This window comes from Girardinichthys multiradiatus, chromosome 1 (assembly GCF_021462225.1).
Source record: "Girardinichthys multiradiatus isolate DD_20200921_A chromosome 1, DD_fGirMul_XY1, whole genome shotgun sequence".
Taxonomy (NCBI): Eukaryota; Metazoa; Chordata; class Actinopteri; order Cyprinodontiformes; family Goodeidae; genus Girardinichthys; species Girardinichthys multiradiatus.
The window spans coordinates 41,273,246-41,296,180 of NC_061794.1; the positions used below are offsets into that span (position 1 = coordinate 41,273,246).

At 40.7% G+C, this 22,935-nt stretch overlaps 1 protein-coding gene across 13 annotated transcripts in view; it reads right to left on the reverse strand.

Annotated features, from left to right (window-relative positions):
- The window catches only part of hspg2 (heparan sulfate proteoglycan 2), a 161,121-nt gene that overhangs the window by 60,928 nt on the left and 77,258 nt on the right, over positions 1 to 22,935 (reverse strand). For all 13 annotated transcript variants that reach the window (XM_047380093.1, XM_047379871.1, XM_047379735.1 and 10 more), the window contains 18 exons: positions 22,663 to 22,820; positions 22,432 to 22,572; positions 21,561 to 21,724; positions 21,306 to 21,485; positions 21,013 to 21,209; positions 20,538 to 20,685; positions 16,584 to 16,711; positions 16,263 to 16,349; positions 16,007 to 16,065; positions 15,719 to 15,780; positions 15,484 to 15,624; positions 13,933 to 14,103; positions 11,926 to 12,105; positions 11,714 to 11,832; positions 11,474 to 11,585; positions 9,015 to 9,128; positions 8,708 to 8,835; positions 7,150 to 7,236 (listed from right to left, as the gene is read on the reverse strand). In XM_047380093.1, the coding sequence (XP_047236049.1) occupies positions 7,150 to 7,236; positions 8,708 to 8,835; positions 9,015 to 9,128; positions 11,474 to 11,585; positions 11,714 to 11,832; positions 11,926 to 12,105; positions 13,933 to 14,103; positions 15,484 to 15,624; positions 15,719 to 15,780; positions 16,007 to 16,065; positions 16,263 to 16,349; positions 16,584 to 16,711; positions 20,538 to 20,685; positions 21,013 to 21,209; positions 21,306 to 21,485; positions 21,561 to 21,724; positions 22,432 to 22,572; positions 22,663 to 22,820 (2,376 nt within the window). The remainder of the gene's footprint in view (positions 1 to 7,149; positions 7,237 to 8,707; positions 8,836 to 9,014; positions 9,129 to 11,473; positions 11,586 to 11,713; positions 11,833 to 11,925; positions 12,106 to 13,932; positions 14,104 to 15,483; positions 15,625 to 15,718; positions 15,781 to 16,006; positions 16,066 to 16,262; positions 16,350 to 16,583; positions 16,712 to 20,537; positions 20,686 to 21,012; positions 21,210 to 21,305; positions 21,486 to 21,560; positions 21,725 to 22,431; positions 22,573 to 22,662; positions 22,821 to 22,935) is intronic.

Genomic DNA, 22,935 nt, shown 5'->3' on the forward strand with positions numbered 1-22,935 from the left:
GCGCCTTCAGTGAACGTGCCTCCAGCGTTACAGAGCAGAGAAATGTGTTTCATTGCTTTTGAGACACAATTTTATATGCTTAGAGGCGTTTTTAACAAATTGAGTTTGGCGGGGTGATTAATTACATATTTCTGTTGTGTGAAAAACGTATTGCTAATTTACATGGACTTTAAGGCTGCAACTTAAAAAGAGAGTGAGTTGTTAGCATCTACCAGGCTGAATGTATTATAGCAAAGTCTCATTGAACATGCTTGGTTTGGAAGTGTTGGCAGCCTTTTTTAATATCAGAGGTAAGAATTCACACCGAATTATGTTTACAGACAGTGATGCTAACTGCAGTGCTAACCATGCAACTGGCTAGATTAGGATGCTAGCTTAGGATGCTGTTGTGAAGGTTTAGAAAAAAATATTTTAGATAAAGGTTGACTGGACATCTTTCAGCTGTGAGCTCACAGCTGTAAACTCAGCCATCTTGAAAAATACATGCCTTTTGGAAAAGAAGAGGAGCTTAGCCCACATATTTGAAAACACCTACAATCAGACGCAAAGAAATCACGCAAAGGAACACTATAGGTGGAATTAATACAAATGTACACACACAGACAAAATACTTTGTCCTAACTACCTAGTTAGTATGCATGCAAGATGGGCCATTGAAGTAGAAGTTTCAAATGGCAAGGAGCTGGCACTTCCAGAGTGGGCATTAGGGGGTGTAAGTAGTGGTATCAGAAATAGATTGACAGTGGCTGTCAGAGTGTCCAACAGCCAGTCAGAACAACTAGCAAAGGTCACCCAACACAGATGACACCTTGTACATAACTAAGACAAAATTAGCAGTACGTGATTATATTGTAGGTTTCCATGAATGCGGGTGGTTGTATTGTGCATTTGCCTGGAATGTGGGGCATACAGATGTCAGTGTGGACAGATGATGGAACGAATGGTTATTTAGGGACACAAAAAACACTATGTGAAGGTTGTAGTTGAGTGAGACCAGACCAAACCAAGAGAACACCATTGCATTTGGTGTGCCTAGCAATAAAGAACCACATGATTTGTGTGTCAGCTATACAAAATCAGGTTTTGGATTCTTTTTAAACATCCAGTGCAGTTACACAACCTTTAAACACCCAGAATTTCATGTAATTTGCGTGACTCCATCTGCGTGAGTGTACATTTTCATTTTATAATGGTGATATAGGAAAAGCTAATGGATTATTATGTGGATATTACACATTCCTTACACATACAGTGAAATATTCCAAGCCTTTATTTCTTGTAATTTTTAATATTATGTCTCCAGATAATAAAAACCCAAAATTCAGTGTCTTGAAAAATTTTAATATTGCATAAGATCAACAATATAATGACATTTTAAACAAATATCAGACTCTTAAAAGAATGTTCATTCATATGCACACAATACTTAGTTGGGTCTCCTTTTGCATGAATTACTGCATCAATGTGGTGTGGCATGGAGGCAATCAGCCTATGGCACTGTTGAGGTGTTCAGGAAGCCCAGGTTGCTTTGATAGCTCCATTAAGGTCATCTGAATTGTTGGGTCTGGTGTTTCTCATCTTCATCTCTACAACAGCCCATAGATTCTCTATGCAGTTCTGGTCAGGCCTGTTTTCTGGCCAGTCAAGCTCAGTATTGCATGGTCATTAAACTGGCTTTTGGTACCTTTGGTAGTATGGGCAGGTGCCAAGTCCTTCTAGAAAATTACATCAGCATCTCCATAAAGCTTGTCAGCAGAAGGAAGCATGAAGTGCTCTAAATTTTCTGGTAGATGACTGTGTTGGCTATGGACTTAAAAGAACACAGTGGACTAACACCAGCAGATGACATGGTTCTCCAAATCATCTCTGACACTGGATTTCAAGCAATGTGGATTCTGTGCCTCTCCACTGTTCCTCCAGACTCTGGGACCTTGGTTTCCAAATGAAATGGAAACTTTACCTTGATTTCCAGAAGACAGTCCAGTTCTTTTTCTTCTTAGGCCAGGTATGACGCTTGTAGCCCATGTGTAGGATTCATCTGTGCGCAGTGGATCTTGATGCATTGACTTAAATGGATTTTGCCTGGCAATCTTCAAGGCTGCGATTATTCCTGTTGCTAGTGCACCTTTTTGTACCACATTTTTCCTTCCACTGAACTTTCCATTCATATGCTTGGATACAGCACTATGAACAACCAGCTTCTTTATAAACAACCTCTGTGTCCTTTTTGAGGTCTTTCTCATGACTTTGTAGAGTACTGACCTAGACTGAGTGACAGTTGCAGGTGTTTTAACTTAATTAGCTGATTAGGGTGTGAAGACATGAGTTTCCAATGTTTAACTTTTTCACAATCTTTTAATTTTCTGTGACACTGAATTTTAGGTTTTATTATCTGTAAGCCATAATCATCAAAATGATAAGACAAAAGGCTTGAAATGCTTTACTCTATTTATAATGAATCTATATATTTTAGAAGTTCCATTTTCTGAAAGCAGTGACACAAATATTGAACTTTTTTACAATACGTGCATATAAAAAACTTCTAAAACAACCAAGGTGTGTGAAAATATTTAACTCTGACCATTTAACACTGCACTGCCCTTAGTAAAACTAGAATCACTGCAAACTTTGACTAGATGACAAAAAACAATTTTAATGTCGGCAAGATGTTAGTTCCTGCTGTTTTAAATTAAAAAAAGAAACAACTAATCTTGATAAATGAATAAAATGTCCAGAATGTTAATTCTGATATTTCACTTTTATCTAATATTTACCAAGTTAAAAACTATCCTTGTCAAGTATAGTCTAGAGAATGAAACTATTCAGTCAAAGACAGATTGTTCTGCAATAAACAGTACAGCCACAACAGCACATAGCAACTGAATGACTGAAGATGAGAAGAGGATGAGATAAACCAATGATGCTGAATCCGAGGTAGTCTACTCAGACACAAGCAGTAAAAATACAATGTTTTGCCATTTCTTCATAACATACTTTTGTGCAACAGTTCTGGTTATATTTTGTTTGATAGCGCACCTTAAAGGCAAGTATCAAAATACAAATAGCAAAAAGCATGTGTTCCTTTATGAACAAAGTAAAACTAAAACCGCTTCATTCAAAACTATTTAAACAGTGAGGACATGAATATTAGGTCCAGGATTTCAGCTTAGAGAAAAAAAATAGAAAATAGTCCAACAACATCCTGCTGCTTAGTCATCTGGGATGATTTTGATAGGAATAGCAACTTTTCCCAATACTATATGGAGAGAACCCTCTTGATTTTTCCTATGTTTGGAAGACTTGTAATCACCACTTAAGAGCCTCAGCAGATCCACAACGCCAGATTCTGAAATAGTTTTCCTCCTAGGTTCCTTTTTCTTAGTTGTTTTATGGGCAATGGGAGACTTGATTTTATTATTTATTGTTCTTTCAGGCTTTTTTAGTGAAGCAGCTTTGCTGTTAGAGTTACTTGTCCTTTTTGTTGTGGATTTGGTCTTCCTAGTAGGCTTTATCTGGTTTGTGCTTGTGGAAGCTTTTTTAGCAGATTCTGTAGTCATTTTGTCATTTTGATTAGAATTTCCTCTACACGACTCTAGCAGGTTCTTTGAACTGCCTCTAAGCTTCTTTTGAACAGGTGCATCTGTTCTTACAGCCTTGTTTTTGATAACCAGCAAAGAATCCTTTTTCTTGGCCTGGCCAGATTGTTTATGCAGCTGAGGGCTCGTAGCTGGCTTTGATTTGTGAGCTGGGGGTTCAAGTTGAAATTTAGTTACGACTGCTTCTTGTTTAGCTTTCCTGAACTTTGTTTGCCTTGGCTGTGAAATATGTTTAGCAGTCACAGATGACCGGCTAACCTTTGGCCTTTTGGTTTGAGGATTCACTGGAGTCTCCAATGTAGACTTTGGAACAGTCTTGCTCCTACCAAGGGTGGTCTTTGACTTGTTTGTTTGCTTGGATGGGACATGACTTTTAGGTGATTTTGTTACTGCTAGGGACTTTGTAGGAGTGGTCACTTCTGATTTCAATTTTCTGTCTCTCTGAGTGACTGAGAGATGGTTTTGTTTGGTTAAAACAACACTCGGGGGAGGTATGCCTTGGGGCACTGTGGCTCTCACAGCAGGTGGCGATTCAGTGGGTTCAGGTCTGATCACAGACTGAGGAGTTGAATACAACGGGACAGCAATGACTGTGCTGAGTGTAGGCAGAAATCTCTTTTTTTGGGGCCATGAAGAGACGTGTCTTGAACGTTTCATCTTGTTCATCTCTTGAGCGAGGGCTGTGAAGCCATCAATTAGGATCTCTAGCCGTCCCTCTAGTCTTTTAAGTCGAGCATCCATGTCTGCGTAGCTCTTCTCCAGCTCTGTTATTTTCTTGTCCTCATCCTGGAGTGAATGGATGGCAATAAGCTCCATCAGCTGGGTGTTGAGGTGACTCTGCTGATCCTCCATACTACGAATGCTTTCCTTCATATCGAGTGTGTTGCCTTCTAGCATGCTCAATCGTTTGTTGAAGGCGTTTAGGTGAATCCGAAGCAGGTGTTGAAAGCTGGAGTGTCTGATTTCTGGGCTGGGGGTGAAACGTGGTGGCAGTCTGGGAGCTGATCTGTTGGAGGTGACTGGGACATTATCAACTTTGATGGTTTCAGCTAATATTGCACTGTCACTGAGAGGAACAGTCAACATTAATGTTCGAGCAGGGAAGGCAGTAGTGCCTTTTGCTGGATCATCAATCTCATCATCTTCATTATCATTCCCGCTGCCGTATGACTCTATCTCTTTATCCCAGCTGAAATTGAAGACCGGCTCCGCTCCACATCCCACAGGTAGGAGGCTGCCGATGTGCTCTTCCAGGAAAGGATCCCCACAACTGTCAGCAGCCGGCTTGTCTTCTCTTAACATCAAAACAGCAAATCAGGCGTGTAGCAGGCACAGGCGTCAAACCATAAATAAATGACTTATTCCCCAAATCACCTGTTCATCTTTGCCCTTGCTATGGCAAAGATTCATCAGCCAGACAGGAGTTGTCATAAATGCCACATTTACATTTATGATCCACAGCACACAGGACGTGGGGTCTGTGCGCGGACAGAATTCACACCTCAACATTTTCTACTAGCAAAGCAGGAAATTGAAGCAGAAAGAATCCACTGATGAAGGCTAATGGAGGCAAAGGACAGGATAAAGCAAAGGTACGTTTTTTTTAGCGAGAGATGCACAGACAAATTGGTTGTTGACCTGGGTTTTGCAATTTTCAGCTTAAAATGCTGGTTGGAAACTTGCTATTATTATATTTTTTCAATCAGTAAACGCCAGGTTGCTCTGACAGTGACACTGTTTGGTGTTGATATTCTTACTGAGGGAGGATAACTCAGTTGGCTTGTGTCATTAACAGTGAGATGTTTAAAAATGAAGTTAGATGAAACACAAAAAGAGTAATACGCTTTTTAAAGCAAAAATTCATTTCCTAAAAAGGCAGGCTCATTCAGGGTGCTACAACAAAGAGCGAGACTATGGCAAGCAGTGGTCATGTCGCTGGTTTACCATTTCCTACCCCTGCAGTTTTAACAGTTTCAAATTCCTTGTTTTTAGTTCAAAATGGAACCATCTGCCACAGAAAATGAATGTATACCCATCCCGATGACATTTTATCAAACCAGGGAAGAAGAGATTTCACCTTGAGCTGATTTCAGCAGATACCAAGAAGAATAAGAAGACTAACACCAGAAGACTAAGCGAGCTTTCAGCCTCTTTCTATCATGAAACGTGTTTTATTTGGTAGTGTTTGCAACATTTTGGAAATCTTATAATTAAGGTAAGGGTCTACGTTTTTTAGGGAATACACATGGAGACTGACCAATTACCTTGGTAATGTTAAATGTGCTAATCACTAACATATGATTCTGAAGACAATTTAAATTGCCAACTTATTTATGTTGCTATCTTTAAAACAATAAAAACCATTTTTACAGCAACTACTTTCTCACACATAGAAAACATCTGTGTTTGATTTTTCACTGAACAAAGGCTTGGAAATATTTGAAATATTGTAAACGCCCCATACCAAATGCTAGCAGGTCACGCTTACACCAAAGCTAACACTCTTAAGTGTGGAAGTTTCTACATCAGGAAGAACAACTCAAAATTACCTATTGTCAATATCAGAAAGGTGTTAAAAAATAAATTCAGAGGAAGAATAAGAAATGTAATGGGCTATTTACAAGGAAACTGTATTTTGTACCAAGGAGCTTTTCACTCAGGGTGCTACAGCAGAGAGCTAGACTTCAGCTGGTTAATTCGCCCCATGTCAGTTTGTACTTTTGCGGTGTTGGTCGGTTTGTACCTGATTGTTTTGGATACATAAAAGAACCATCACCCTCTGCTTGTCATGAAACACCATTAATTTAGAAAAGTCAACAGTTTTTGGGAAAGTTTGGAAAATACACCCACAGACTGTGGCGGTAATGCTAACTGCAATATTCATGCTAACCGCTAATATGAGATGGCACAGGGAATTTAAAATGTTGGCTCTATTAGGATTTTCTCTTTGTGTTAAAACAGTAAAAATAGTAAAACCCAGAAAGGCTACAAAAACATTTTAGATCTTAATAATAACAGTACCTAAAGATAAATCTGAATCAGGTGAAATTGGTTTAAAAGCAGATTTGTGTACTGTCACAAATCCTCCATTGGTGCATCAATATTTATAGTCAAACTGCTCTACAAATATTTTTATAACAAAAATAAAATATAATTTATTCTACTCTTAATATTGTCAAAGGTCCATAATAAAACACACAGGTACATTATTATGTCCAGTGAAATTGGACATAATAAAAACATAAATTTCTATAAATGCGTCAAAAACAACAAGAAGAAACACAGTGAATGTGGGAAAGTTAAGGTTAAAAACTCTGGAAGTAGCATCCCCCCAGTCCAGTGACACCATTCGACCTCAGCTGCCATGAAAAACAATAGAGATATGGACTCGCCCACATTGCTTTTCCTGCATGTGAATGAAGCCGTTGGGTGCTCATATCAGACCAAGTTCATCTTGCCGCAGACTAGCCAACAACCCCCAAACAGAATCAAGAAGACTGAGAAGAAAACAAACAGGGAAGAAGAAGTGAAAAGAAAAGAAAGTATGATGTACCTTTCACAACGCCGGCCTGTGAATCCAGGAAGACAGCTGTCACAAACTGGCGCACCATCAGAGCCCAAGTAGCAGGTTGAGGAGAATCTGTGAAAAAAAGAGAATAAAATATTACTGCAGGATCATCTTGCACCGCACAAACTCTACTTTGTCAAAGTGTCCAATATATAAAATACAGTACAACCAACTGGTGCTTAATAAACAATTTTTTTTGTGAAGGTCCCCGAAGTCTGTTAGAGAACAACAGTGAATAAACAGCATCATGAAGACACAGGAACTCGCCAGACAGGTCAGAGATAACGTTGTGGAGAATTTAAAAGCAGAGTTAGCATATAAAACAGTATCCCAAGCTTTAAACATCTCACAGAGATGAAGAGAAGAGAATGGCAATAAGGAAAACCTATGAAGACATGGTCTTACACATAAACAGCCTGGAAAAGGAGAGTATGTGTCAGTGAAGCAGCCAAGAGACCCATGGTAACTCTGGAGGAGCTGCAGAGATCTACTGCTTAGGTAGGTCACTTGGTTGACAGGTCAACTGTAAATCGTGCACTCCACAAATGTGGACTTAATGGAACAGTTGCAAGAAGAAAGCCAAGTCCCATTTGCAGTTTGCCACCAGACACATTTGGGACACAGCAAAGATGTGGAAGAAGGTGTCTGGTCGGATAATGAAACATTTTGGCCTGTATACCAAACAATATTTGTGTTGGAAAGCTAACACTGCACATTACTCTGAAAACACCATACCCACTGTGAAATGCAGTGATGGCAGCATCATGCTGTGGGGATATTTTTCTTCATCAGAGAGAGAAAAGATGGATGAAACTAAAAGCAAGGCAACCCTAGAAGAAAACCTGTTAGAAGCTGCAAAAATTAATGATGGTGGTTCACCTTCTAGCAGGACCCTAAACATACAGTCAGAACCACAATTGAATAGTTTAGATCATAGAATATTCATTTGTTAGAGTATCCAAGTGAAAACCTAGATCAAAATCTAATTGAGAAAAACTGGCAACATTTGAAAATTGCCGGAACAGCGAGAGCGGACATGTCCGAACACTTCAGAGCACATTTACAATTGAGTAATATCCTGATAAACCGAGCACATATTCCAGGTTTACACGGCTACAATTTCATCTAAAAACATTTTAAAAGTTCATTTTGTTTCACAGAAAGCGTAATATAACCAACTGTATTCACAGCTTTCTCCCTCCTCTGCCATGGCTACTTCCATTTGAACAATCCACTTTGACCCGCAATGAATCAGAGGGGATAGGGTGGGCCACGAAGGATACACCGGACCCATCCTTCAAATCTGTAGAAAAGAAGGATGCATTTGCCGGCTGCATTTGGAGGACCTTTCCAATTTGGACAGCCTTTGTTGCGTCGCTGTGGCGTAAACTGCCTACAAATGCGGCCTTTAAAGGATGCAGCCCCTAAATTTGGACACAGCTATTGAAGTTTGTGATTGTAACGTGACAAAAGGACTACTTTTGCAAGGTACTGTACTGTACTGTAATTAAAAAGGCAAAGTCAAGCCAAGGCATAAACCTACTGAGTGTCGGAAGTGATTCCATGGCAGGGACACGGCTTACAGGCATCCAGTCCACCCCTTACAGGGTCTCCGTAGAATCCAGGCAAGCACCTCTCACATCTCTCTCCATCAGTGTTATGAAGGCATTGCTATAGGAAACAGACACATAAACAAATAGGAGATTTGATGGAACATTTTACAGCATGGCACTCGTGTTTTCACATGTTAGGATGAGCCAAAAAATCATTAGCACTCTTCACTGGTGGGATCAAAGCAGGTCTGGCACCGATGGAGAGTTCAGAGTGAGGAACAGAAGTGCAGAACCTACCAGACACCTGCCGGTCTCTGGGTCACAGCTGCTGGCATGGCCGTTGCAGTGACACCTCTCGCACGTTCCAAGGTAGAAACCAAAGTTGGTCCGAGTGTAACCCACATCACACTCCTGTAATGAAAAGCATGGAAAAACACCTCAGGTGAGATGTGTAATAACACAGACACACCTCTTTTTTTCCACTGCAGCCAGGAGACACTGAAATTATCATTACGAACTAATAGAAAACAGATTTATGTGAAACAAGTGAGAGCACGTATTTTAACCACGAACAGACATTGACACTGATTAGTTACAGTGCAGTGTCCTGCTTGGGTTAAGATGCAGAGACAGACAATCGGTACCATGCTCAATTTCTCAATTAGGACCCTTTAAAAAGATGCACAGAAAAAACAGCTGCTAAAAAGTTTACAAGAAAGAGAGCAAGACTTTCAGCAGATAACAGGAAGGCTGAACACTGCACATAGAGTTGCTCTATTTACCATACCTTATGAAATCAACATTGTCTTTGGAATACAAATGGGAACTGTTTTTTAGTATTAGTAACAATGCTAACTAAGCCCATCTCCAATATAAGCTGCGAAAAAGTTGAAATTTCTTTTTTCCTTTGTTACACTTCCCTGTCCTTAGAGCAACTAGGTCTTCATGGTGTGATGCCTTTTGCTTAGTGGTGCTGCAGCCTCTGGGGCCTTTTCAGAAAAGGGGTATTTATACTGACAGATCCTGTAGATAGGGGTGGACCTCATTTCGCTAATTATATAACTTTTGAAGGTAACTGGTTGCTCCAGAACGTCTAAAGGCTTCATAGCAAGGGGGGTGAATATATATGTACATGCCAATTTTCTGTTTTTTCAAATTCTTAATGTACATATTTCTTATTTCACTTCACCAACTTAAACTATCTGGTGCAGAATTATCACATTAAATACAATTAAAAACCATTTAAATTACAGGTTGGAATGTAACAAAAAATAAGTAAAAAGCCAAGGGCGTGAATACCTTTGCAAGGCTATGTATATTTTAATACCCCTTCAACAGTGTCAAAACAACCACCCCGCTGACATTGCTTCTCTGCTTCAACGCCTCACTGCATCACTATCCCTGTCTCATGACCAATCCAATACCACATGGTCAACCCCTCCTTGACATCCATAAATAAATGGCAACAATATGGAAATTAACATCGGTTAATGATTACAGCCCAGCTTTACTTATGGGAGCGATACTGATATGTTAAAAAATGACAACATCGGCCGGTACCAATGTTTATGTCGATATATTGTGCATCCCTACTCACAAGGCAAACAAAGTCCACAAGAGGACCCAAATATCACACTGACTTCAGAAAGAAGCTGTTGTTAACATTAGCGTATTCCAACAGGAATTGTCATTTGTTTCTGGAGCTCAAAATCGACCCGGACAGAGTCCAATTTAGCCTCAGACCTAATAGGGTGTAACCACAGTTAGCTCATCCATTGACAATGTTAGCATGACCTATTCTCATGTCTCAACTCATTGACACTATCCCAAACAGACTCGGTACACCAGAATAAGTTATGACATTTAATGATGCTGTGCCTGCGATGCCTATTCTTACATCTGTTGATTTACTGAAGTATGAGAGTCTGAAACCATTCCCTCATTTCTTTTTGTTGAGTGTGGAAAACAAAAGTAAGTATAGCAGGTAAGACAAAAATATTGTTCACCTTGAAAATTTAATATTTACTGTATTTAATTTAATTCTTTCATGCAGTGTGAACTCTTTTAGCTAAGCTTGTTTGTATGGTCTTACAGGAAGGCTTCTTTGAGGCTACTGGCTGCTCTTTTGCTCCAGTCTCTGTTAAAATGATCCCAATCTGCCTCCATATTGTTGAAATCCACTTCACTGCATGCATTTCTCCTTAGCTCTACTTTCTCCTGCACAGGCAGTGTGTTAAAACCATTTGGCATATTGGAAAGTCTTTGTTTTCCAACATGTCAAACATGTTAGAAAAAGTAAGCCTTTTTGGTTTAACTCTTTTAACACTAATGCTTAAATATTTCAGTTTAAAGAAGACAGTCAGGTACAAGAAAAACTGAAGAAACTGTTGCTAATGGTTGTAACAGCAATAGTTCTGCCTCACTGAATGAATAATATGGAAAAATCACAGGGCTTGGCTGAGGACTTTTGAACAGTTCAGCAAATCTGTTACTATATTCGATCCTGGCTAAGTAGCAGTGTTTATATTGGTGACAAAATATTTATGTCAGTTTTTGGCAACAACCTGTTTTTCTTTTTGGGACAATAACTAAATAACTCAATAAACACACTTACTTTAAAACCTTGGATCACTTAGAAACGTAACATACATTTAGTAATTCACTAGATGATGTCTTGAGGTAATACTGTAAAACATTCAGTAGAGTTGCAGTTATTTGCAACGTTTTTTGAGAACTGAAGTAATCCGAACATCTACCTGGCAGGACGCTCCTCTGTATCCTAACGGGCAGGCGCACTCCTCCACCTCCAGGGCTCGTTCCTTACCAGTTAGGTGAGGAACAGCGATGTCCATCTTGATGTCCGAGATACTGCACAGCATCAAAAAAATATAAAAACACAAATGCACCTCTTATCTGTGCATTAGGTTTAGTTTTCTTTAGGTTAATTGTGATTTTGTGAACAAGTCTCCTATTACTAACAGAAGTTGACAAAATACCTGGTCTCTGTTATGCTGTCAACATAGGTGGCTCTGATCATAAACAGAGAAACATCAGCGAGGGCCATCAGGAGGTTCTCCCGGGTGCATGGCTGCCCGTCGATGCGACGCCATGAGGACTGATAGCAAAAGGAGGAGACAATTTAGCACCTTTTAATGGTCAAGACGTCTGTTTCAGCTAATGGTTAATATTAATGACCAAAAACACACACCTCTCTGAACGTCACAGTGACAGCGTTTGGCACTCGTGGGTCGGTCTTCGTCTGAGAGTAGTGCTCCAGGAAGATGTTGTTGCCCTGGATGACCACGTCAGGGTGTCCGTCAACCACCAGCGAGCGCCGATATGGTTCAAAGCTCACAGTGTACCTGAGCTCCCCACCATAGGCCGTCACCTGGCAGCAGAATACAGTCTCATCTACACTAAGTGGTGGAAACATATTTCATCCTTGTGGTTTAGTGAGGAGAGTCACAAGACGCTGTGAATTGAAACAACTGTTTGACTCCTTCACTGATGTTAAAGCTTGAATGGCTTCAAATCTTCTACACTTCAACGAAAATAAAACTGAAGCTATAATTTTTGGTCCCAGTGGAAATCGTAGAGCGTCTCCTTCTGACCTCAGTAGCCTCAAGCAGTTTGTAAAAGCTCACGTTAAAAATCTTGAAGCGATTTTTGATTCCAGTTTCAATCTTGAGAAACAGATCAACTCTGTTGTACAAAGATCTTTTTTTAAACTGTGACTTTCATCCAAAGTGAAACCGTTTTTATTATTTTAATGATTTTAAACAGGTGATTCTCGCCTTTATTAGCTCCTGACTTGACTACTGTAATTATTTGTATGTTGGGGTCAGCCAGGCCAGTCTCTCACGACTGAAGCTGGTTCAGAAGGCTGCAGCTCGTCTATTAACACAAACAAAACAGTGGGAACGTATCTCTCCAGTGCTCACTTCCCTTCAATCATTACAACCACAAAAATTAATAATTAAAATGATTAGATGATTACAAAAAAGATAAAAAAAATGAATGGTAAAATAATTGATAAGATAATGAAAGGAAAGTTGGGCTGAAAACTTAACTAATAATGTTTAGATGGCCCAGTCAAAGGCCACTCTAAACAAATAAGCTTTTAATCTTGATTTAAAGCAACTTAGGGTTTTGGCGCTTTTACAGTTTTCTGGGAGTTTATTCCAAATTAGTGGAGTATAAGAATGAAAAGCTGCTTCTCCATGTTTGGTTCTGGGTATGCAGAGTAGATTTGGGCCAGAAGACCTGAGAGGTCTGGCTGGTTGATACACTGACAACAAGTCTGCAATGTATTTTGGTGCTAAGCCTTTCAGTGATTTACAGAGTAACAGAAGTATTTTAAAGTCTATTCTCTGAGCTACAGGGACCCAGTGTAGGGACTTTAGAACCGGGGTGATGTGCTCCTCTTTCTTAGTTCTAGTGAGAACGCGTGCAGCAGCGTTCTGGATCAACTGCAGCTGTCTGATTGACCTTTTAGGCAGACCTGTGACGACACCGTTGCAGTAATCAATTCTACTAAAGATGAACGCATTAATTAGTTTTTCAAGGTCCTGCTGAGACATTAGTCCTTTTATCCTGGAGATGTTCTTTAGGTGATAGAAGGCCGACCTAATTACTGTCTTTATGTACCTCTGAAGGTTCAGGTCTGAGTCCATCACTGCACCCAGGTTTTGAGCCAGTTTGGGGGTTTCTAGTTGTATTAACTGAAGTGCTAACTTTAAAACACTCTTCGTTTGGTCAGTTACTTCAGTTTTGTTTTGATTAAGGCCCTGAATGGCCAGCATCCTGTATAGTTGTCTGATCTCCTGAAGCCTTATGTGCCCTCTAGATCCCTGACTTCTAATGTTCGTCTGTCCTTAGTTGTTCCAAGGTCCAGGTTGGTTCATGCGCCTAAATTGTGGAACCAACTCCCCATTCATTTTACACAGTCTTCTACTCTTGGTGTTTTTAAGTCACTTCTAAAAACTCATTTGAATGCACTGGCTTTTAATACAGTGTGAGAGTCTTGTCTGTTGGGCTTTTTTTAATGTTTCTATTTGTCTTATACTGTGTCTATATTTTCTATTATGTTGGAATTACTGTTACTTGTTTTTGTGTGCAGCTTTTTGGCCAGCGGAAGTTGTTCTTAAATGTGCTACATAAATAAAGTTGATTTGATTCCTAGCTTGATCTACCCGTGGAAGCTTTTTTCTCTCACCTTATCTCCTCTGAAACTTTCAGGCAGGACCCAGAAGTAGACTTCATTAGAGTCACTTGACAAGGGGCGGTAGACGACAGAGGAGCCCCTCTGGAAGATGCCTTCGGAGATAGTTTTAGTGTTGCCGCTGTTTGAGAGGGAGAAGAGTTGCCCGTTCACTCCACCTCGCACCTGAGACACAGAAACGGTGGAGATTTAAACTGCACATTGTATAATAAATCCTCCACAACATTAGGTTTCAGGAAATATAATATTGTTTATTCCCAGGTTGGAATAATTATAGAACGCGAAAAAACAAAAATATAGGTGTATGGGGATATATTATAGATTTTCTCTAATTCACACAGGGTCAAAATTATACATACAGGCTCAAATATGTACATACACCATCACTAATATGATCCCTTACCATTGCAGAGAAACCACATGCTTTCAGTAGCCAGTAACAAGCATCTGGAATAATTCTGGAAATGGAACAGGTCAATTTAATTCTTTAGTGTTCTGACACAGACCCAGGTTTTAAAACAGTCCATACATTTTAAATTAAGTTTAGGTCAGGGCCTTAAAAACCACTTCTGATCTTGTTGGAACACTCAACTATTTTCATGTTTTAACCGCTGTTGATGTGATGTGTTTATGCAACACACTAGTACCACTGGAAGTAAAACATTTCCTTACCACAATGCCACCACCACTATGCTTGATTGTTGGTGCAGTGTTCTTGGGTTTAAAAACCTCCCCTTGACTCCTTTAAACATCTTCTTGTCATGGTGGCCAAATAGCTTAATGTTTATGTGACCTTGAAACTTTTATCCAAAAGGCATTTGACCTTTCCATCTCATCTGCAAATTATATTTGAGTATGAAGGTGGCAATTCTAAAGGACAAGTTTCTATTTCTGCTATGTTGCAGAATAAAAATATTAAAAACCTACAACCTCAAACAGGTGCACAAGTTTGAACTTATGTGAATTTATATTTCTCTAATTCACATGGGGTTACAAACCCCATGTACAGCCCATCTATAGCTGCCTACATGGACAAGCCAAATGTCTTCTAGAAAAAAAAATCATAGTCCTACAAGACAAAGACTGAGCATTTTGGCCACAATGACAAAAAGTATACTCAGAAACATGAAGAACTCTTAACTGGACCCTATTGAAAAGTTGCAAGCTAAGCCTAAAAGTCAGGTATGTGCCAGAAAACCACCCAATTTTAATTAAATACTAAGTGATCAAATATCTGGCTATAATTATGTCGGAAGATAGTTAATGGCCAAGTACAACTGGGGCTGGATGTGTTTTTTTTTTAAACTTTTTGTAAAGAATTTGGACCCTGTATAGATTAAAGATCTACAATCAATTTAAACTTGTTTTTAGAAATCATTGTGGATGCTGTATGATGTCTCTACCCTGGAAAAAGTCAACACATTCTGAAATTATTACCATCATGAAGGTATGTAAACTTCTGACCAGATCAGTTGCTATACAACGAATGATTAGAGATTACCAATATTTTCCGCTCTGTTTGCCATCTACAACCCTGCAGCTCACCTGATCTCTACTCCAGGAAGAGCTGGCACACTGTGAGGAGACACCCATGCAGAAACAGCGTAAACAGCCATCAGGGTTGGCCTCTGATAGGTGGAAGAACCCAGCCTTACACTCGTCACACAGATCGCCTGCCACGTTGTTCTGCAACGCACACACAAAAACAAAACGAGGACTTGCACATAGGAATCCATCTGCATGACATGCCTGCCGTTCCGTTTAAGATAAACTGCGATACCTTGCAGCTGCATGGCCTGCTGCTGGAGCTGATGGTTCCTCTGTTATCACAACTTGAACTTTCTGCAGGAAGAGGGCATTGGAAACAAGATGATGTGCGGATTGAAGTGCACCTGGATGTGCTCTAGCTACGCTGCATTCCTGAGCAATGACCAAACACTAGTGTAACACAACCCTGGCAATCATTACACGAGTAAGGAGTTCCTCACTTTTATATTACTGAAGCAACTTCCTGCAGCTTCTGTTCATTCACTCATGTCTGTCACCTGGGTATTAAAATTACACTCACGGTTTGGGACACATTTTCCATTAGGCAGGAGGGGGTTACCCTGGTAACCAGGAGCACACCTAAAATGAAATAAGCAAAAAAGTTAAACCTGAAGGTTTAACTAAGCAATTACTTAATATTGCTTTATTAGTGATCTGACTTTAAAATTTAAACTCATTCATATAAACATAACCGATCTAGAAGTCTAATAGAATTTCCTTTATTGTCTGAACTAGTCTCAAGTGTACTGAACGAGTAATGACATTAGTTTCCTCACTTTTCACAGCGTCTTCCTGTGTATCCGGGCCTGCAGGCGTCACATGTGGGCTGCAGGTCAATGTTCAGGAAGCACGTGTCAGAAAACCTATATAGAGTATTGAGAGGGTCATCAATGAAGAACTAACAGCAGAAGGACAATGTGATTGAGTTTAACTTCCTGTGGATTTAAACAATGAAGTGCAAACAGCTTGTTTAAATCCATTTAGGTCTGAGTGTAGTCTTAACGCAGGTGTATGAATCTGCGCTCCCTTTGGTTATGGCATCGCTGGGTTTTGCGGATGTGTGAAGTGTCACGGGAAGTCGGGAAGTGTAGGCTTACCGCCGCGATGTCTCAATGTATGGGCATGGGCAGGGCTTGCAGTCGTCAGGACGACCTCGGGTCGGATCGCCGAAGTAGCCAGGGCGACACCTGTCACACTGGGGGCCCTCTGTGTTGTGTTGGCAGCTCTGTGATGGAGGGAGATGCATAGCTTATTCTCTTCTAAAAGCATTTAAAGTATTCTAAAATGAGCACTTTGACTACATTTATTTATAAACTATATTTCCCGAAGTATTCGATCATCTGCCTTTGCCCTTATGGTTGTTACAGCTGTCACACTTTGTACCTAGTTCTTTAGGGAATTCTTTCCACAAGGTTTATGAGTGTTTATGGAAATATTCCACCATTCTTGCAGAAGCGCATTTTTGAGGCCAGACATTGATGTTGGACTAGAAAGCCTGGCTCACACTATCCGCTCTAAGTCCTCTTAAAGATGTTGTACCTGGTTGTGTTCAGGCCAGTCAAGTTCTTCCACGCAAAACTGGCTCATCCATGTCTTTATATACCTTGCTTTGTGCACTGGTCTGCAGGCATATTGGAACTAAAAGGGGTCATCCCCAAACAGTTCTCACAAAGTTGAGAGCATGAAATATTCCAAAATGTCTTAGTAATTAGAGGCCGAGCCCAGCTCTTAAAAAAAAAAGATAAAGATGCCACAACATAATTTCCTCTGCACCAAATTTCACACTTGACACAGTCAGGCAAGTGCTGTCTTCCTTGAAACTGCCAAACCCAGCCGGGTAAATTGTCTGCCACACAGAGAGGCATAATTTGTCAACGAGAACGTGTCTCCACTGGTGCAGTCCAGTGGTGGTACTTTACACCAGTGCATCCAACGCTTTCCTTGGCACTTGGTGATTTAAGGCTTGGGTGCAGCTGTTCAGCCATGGAAACCAATTCTATTAAGCTCTCTGCACACTGTTCTTAAGCCAATTTGAGGACCACAGGAAGCACAGAGGTCTGTAGCTATTGACTGTGCAGAACGTTGACGACTACTGCCAATGTGAGCCTCAGCATCGGTTGACCCTGCTCTGTGATTCCATGTGCCCTAACCCCTGGTGGCTGAGCCGTTGTCGTTCTTAATCACTTCCATACTGGAATTCATTAAAAGAGTGACCTATTCTTTCACAAATATCTGTGGGCGGTGCTGAAAGCACTGAATGTTCCCGTCGTGCATGCGCAGTTCGAGTAATTATACCAACAGAGTCACACCTGTGACACACCGGATGACCACAGAGGCTATATATGCCTACGTCATCCGAGGTTCTGTTCCTACAGAATCTTCTCGCAGAAGCAAGAATTATGAGTGACAGATGAATCTCAGGCGGCCATCCGGGATTCATAGAACCATAGTTACATACGTAACTTTCGTTTTATAAACCTGTGGGCATGGAAGTGATCAGAACGCCTGAATTCAATCAAATAAATGGGTGAGTAAACACTAATCAAAAAATTATGTATTTGGAAATACTCGAGTCTTTGTCATTACCAAAAGATTTTGCAATCAATAGTATTTAGCGCTTTGAAAGATGTCGTATTTGTCCACTAATTCTTGTACTTACAAATAGAGAAAAGCTAAAATACTGAATGTTCCACTTTCATTGCACCCCTGATAAAGATGTAGAAGAATAATATTCTCACACTGAACAGCTAAAGAAACCCAGCTTTTAAAAAAAAGCCTGTAAGAATCACTTATGCCACAATTATCCTAAACCCGACTGTTAATACTTTGTACTACCCCTTTTTGCCATTAGAACCAAACTCGGTATTTTACTACAATATTTCAGAAAGTTGGAAGATCCGGAGAGGAAGACCCATTTTGCACAATCTCTGGATTGTCCTGAGACCTGGGCCCTATTTAATGCTTCCTTTTCTTTAGCTCGGGACACAGGTTTTCCATAAAATTCAGTTCTACTGACTGAGACGACCATGGAAGAAAACTGATCTTGTGTCTGGTGAATCATTTCCGCGTTGATTTGGCCATATGTTGTGGATCATTATCCTGCTGAAAGAGCCAGTGACAACCCATTTTTTGTTTTGTGGTAAAGGCCTTCTTTTTATTAAGGCCTTATCTTTTTATATAAAATGCTGTGGTATTTCAAAGCGTTCATGAGGCTGTGCACACTAACACGATTCTCAAAGCCTTTGGAAGCGGAACAAGCCCACAGAAACATAGATCCTCCACCATGCAAAACCTTGGACACAAGGTGTATTTCCACATATTCATCCTTTGTTTCATGTCAGACCCACTTGGAGTGTTCAGGTGACTTCAGGTTGAATCTAGCCTGGTGAGTCACATTTCCAGATGGAAATTTTAATTATGACTCTGACGTAGGATGTCGGCCAGCTTAGGCGATTTTAATTTTTTTCTGATGTGTGAACACACATCTGCATTATTTGGATGTTCTCTTGTCTTTCCCATTTTGAAGAGTAGCTAATTATGCTTTTGGGGGCATATCAAATTTTTACCAAGGATGAAATAAAATAATGACATTTAACATACAGTCAAACAGAAATAAACCTAAAATGTTAAGTTTAAATTGAAGCAATGCTTTAGTTATATGTACACTATATTGCCAATAGTTTTGGGCCACACCACCAAATCAATGAATTCTGGTGTTCCAATCACTTCCTTCGTTGCAGGTGCATAAAGTTTGGTGTGGAGAAACGTGACCGGCCTACAGAGAGTCCTGACCTCAACCTTCTTGAACACCTTTGGCAAAAAAAGATCAATTTATTTAAAGCTTTTTACACATCTTCACCAGCAGAGTCACTAATTGTGGAGGGCAAGGTCAAACTTAGGGCGCATTCACACTGCTGGTCCGGTCCTGGGATAGGTCCAGGCATTGGTAAAAGTAAGTAAATTCACACGTTCTCTGTTGCTACGTTGGAGTTCAAAGGTAGTTGTGCACCTGCACCTCTTCACTACTTCATGTAGCCCCGCCAGACATTTTCACACTTTTTGTCTATGGTTTTGCACTCTTTGTTTTTCCTCTACTTCTTCTACTCAAATGTGCTCCTCTTATGTTACATCCTCTCTTCCTACCTTTGGTGTGCTGGCACGACATGCATTGCCAGTGTAAGCGAACTGCCCCAGGGTCTGGATAAACCGTGCAGAGACCGGCAGTTCCGGGATGGGTTAATACCAGTGTGATCCACTCCAGAAACCAGACTGGCACAATACAAAGCTGTACAAAGGTTTGGTGTGAATGCACTGTAAGGCAGTGGTTCTCAGCCCTGGTCCTCAAGGACCACTGTCCGGGGGGTTTTAGCTTAATCTCTGCTCCAGCACACACAACTAAAATGATTGCATTATCTCCTCATTATGCCATCAAGTTGTAAACCTGTAAATCACCTGTTACCTCAAGTTAGGTGTGTGGCAGCAGGGAAAGACGTAAAACATGCAGGTCAGCGGGCTGACATCCATTAGTTTAGGGTATAACCTTGATAATAACTTGAGATGCAGGCTTTTTTACAACAGTGTTGCTCTTCCTCACAATACTTCAAACTAATGAGACATCTTGTTGAAGTTTTGTGAGATAAATGTTATACTTGTATTTTTTTTCATCATGATCCCAGCGCCTGACAGGTCTGGACTCCAAGGAGGGCATTTGATGTTATTTTTTAAAAGGTATTTTTTTAAAGCACTAGTGGCCTTTATTTTTTTCGAATTTTTAAGTAGGTTGTCGGGAAATAGTGTGGAGAGAGCGGGGGAAGGGAATGTTGTAAACAAATGGAGGGGTCGGGATTCAACCCCTGGACAGCCTGCGTCGAGGACTATGGCCGCCATACATGAGTCGCACGCTTAACCCCTGCGCTACCAGGGCACATCTTTAGAAAAAAGCCTCTATATGTGTATTTTAAGCAGACAAGACAAAGTAAATCAATCAGAGAACAATATATATTACTTTTATATTTCAAGTAAGAACACAACCTCACAGAGGTAACTCTTACCAGACAGTGCCCACTGATTGGATCGCAGGCGGCTGCGTGTCTGTTACAATTACAGCCGGCACAGGTACCAAGATAAGGACCACCGGGGACGCGCTCAAAACCAGAGAAACACATTTCACAAGATAGGCCCGTGTATCCCGGAGGACATCTGGAAGTGAGAAACATAAGGACCATCCAATGTTACGATCCAGACATTTCTGAAACAAACAGCGATGAGACCAGTTCCAACTTCACTAACTGTAAACTGGCTTAGTGTTGTAAAGAATAAACATGTGCAGGAGCAGCCAAATGAATAGAGCATACGGTGTAACGATGAATGAATACCCACCAAAATGCATCTTTTAAAACATTTTCCCAGGTTTTATGTTTGAAGCTATTTTTAACCTCCACTGAACACCTGAAAACGTCTGATTGCAGAACACCAACTATCATCTCAGCTGTTTCCCCTTCATGAAACGGGTTCATTCTGACTTACTTGCATTCTTCAACATCCTTAGCATGACCAAGAGTGCTGAAGTCCACTGTGGTGGTATCCATGACGATGTGACTGAGCGCCACACTGACCATGTGGTTGTCATAGATGGTGCGAATGTCTATGCTGTCCAGGTCAGCCAACGTCATCATCAGTTCCTCACGGCTGACAGGGAGGCCATTGGAGTGCTGCCAGTGGTCCTGGAACACATAAAGCAGCAGATTTACGTGTCCAAGTTGATTTTTACTTTGTGCTGGATTGTTTCATAGCTTATCTTGGTTTTCATTCAGTCTTACTTCAGTGAATATGATTTTTTTCTGGTTGACAACATTTGGAGGGGTGCCGTTGCCTCGGCGGTACACAAGTCTGCGTCCGTTTCCCACTAGGATTGCGTCCGATTGTGCCACCGGCTCAGACAGGCCGCGGGCAAGTGTGTACCGCACCTTGTATTTCAGGGATCCTCCATATGAATCGATCTAACAGATGATGGGATGAAATAAAAGTTATTGATGAGATTTTAAAAAAAAATTACTTTTCCTTTTTATACCAACTTTGTTGCCAAGGAACCGGTAAGGTAAGGTCCAGTAGGATTCAAGGCTGAGGAACCGGCGAGACAAGTCAACAAGCTGGAGCTCTTCCATTTCTGGGTTAATGAGCAGCTGAGTGGATGAGAGGGGTGGAATACCTGGCCTGGAGGAGTAGGTGACATTTACTCCTGCAAGAAAAAGTCAGATTCTGGCTCATATCTAATTGTGAAGTCTACAAAATCCTTATAAAGGCATTTAGGTTGACAGTATAGCAAAAATGACTTACAAAAGTATTCACACCCCTGAACTTTTTCACATTTTGTGATATTACAAACAGAAATGTATTTAACATGTTTTATTAGTAGTAAAAGGAATTATACAAGCTACTGTTTAAAGAAAGCTACACAGTCTCGTTTTTTCAGTTTTTCACAAGCCATGAAAGGGAGAGAGCAAACATATGGAGGAAGCTGCTCCGTCAGATGAGACAACACCAACCCTGATGGAAGATGGAAAACTAACCATGCACATCATACTGAACTCCCCATCCCCACCGTGAGGAATGGAGGTGGGAGCACCATGATGTTGGGGTACTTTTCTTCACAGGGGATATGGAAGCTAGTCACAGTTGATGGTAAGATAGATGGAGCTAAACATGCCAGAAGAAAACCTTTTAGAGGCTCTGAAAGATTTGAGACTGGGGCAGAGGTTCAACCTGTGCAAGGAAAACAACCCTAAACATAAAGCCAGAGCCACAATAAAATAGTGTAGATCAGGGGTGTCCAACTCAAGTCCTCAAGAGCCGGTGTCCTCCATGTTTTGGATTTGTCCATGAGCTCGGGAATTAGAGTACCTCTGCAAGGCACTTTATTTGTTCACAAATTACTAACTTAAGTACCTTTGAAGTCCTCTTCCTCAGTGAAGCGCAGGCTGATCTGGCTGCGGTAGCGTCCGGTTCTCTTACAGTTCTTTGAGACTCCAGCACAGAAGCAGGAGATGCAGCGGCCATCCACACTGAAGTGACCATCAGGACAATTTCCTGGAATAAACAGGATAAAGCTTTGTTTATGGAAAGCTTTTTAGTTGAAACGGTTTGTTTTGACCCTTATTAAGTGGTTATTTTTCGTACCTGGGTTTGGATTTGATATGAGAGTCAACACTCCATCAGGGATCCCAAACATCATGCCTTTAGCATTGATGGCCTCGCAGGTGTACGCCCCCTGGTCTGTCTCTTTCACATCACGAATAGTGAGGGTTCCACGGCCATTCTCATTGGTCATGATAAACCTTGGGATGAAGAGCACATGCTAATACTTTTCCAATCATAAACTCACATGGTACATTAACAGAGCATAACAGGAGGTTTGCACTCTGAGTGTGCTGGACTAAAATCTTCTGAATT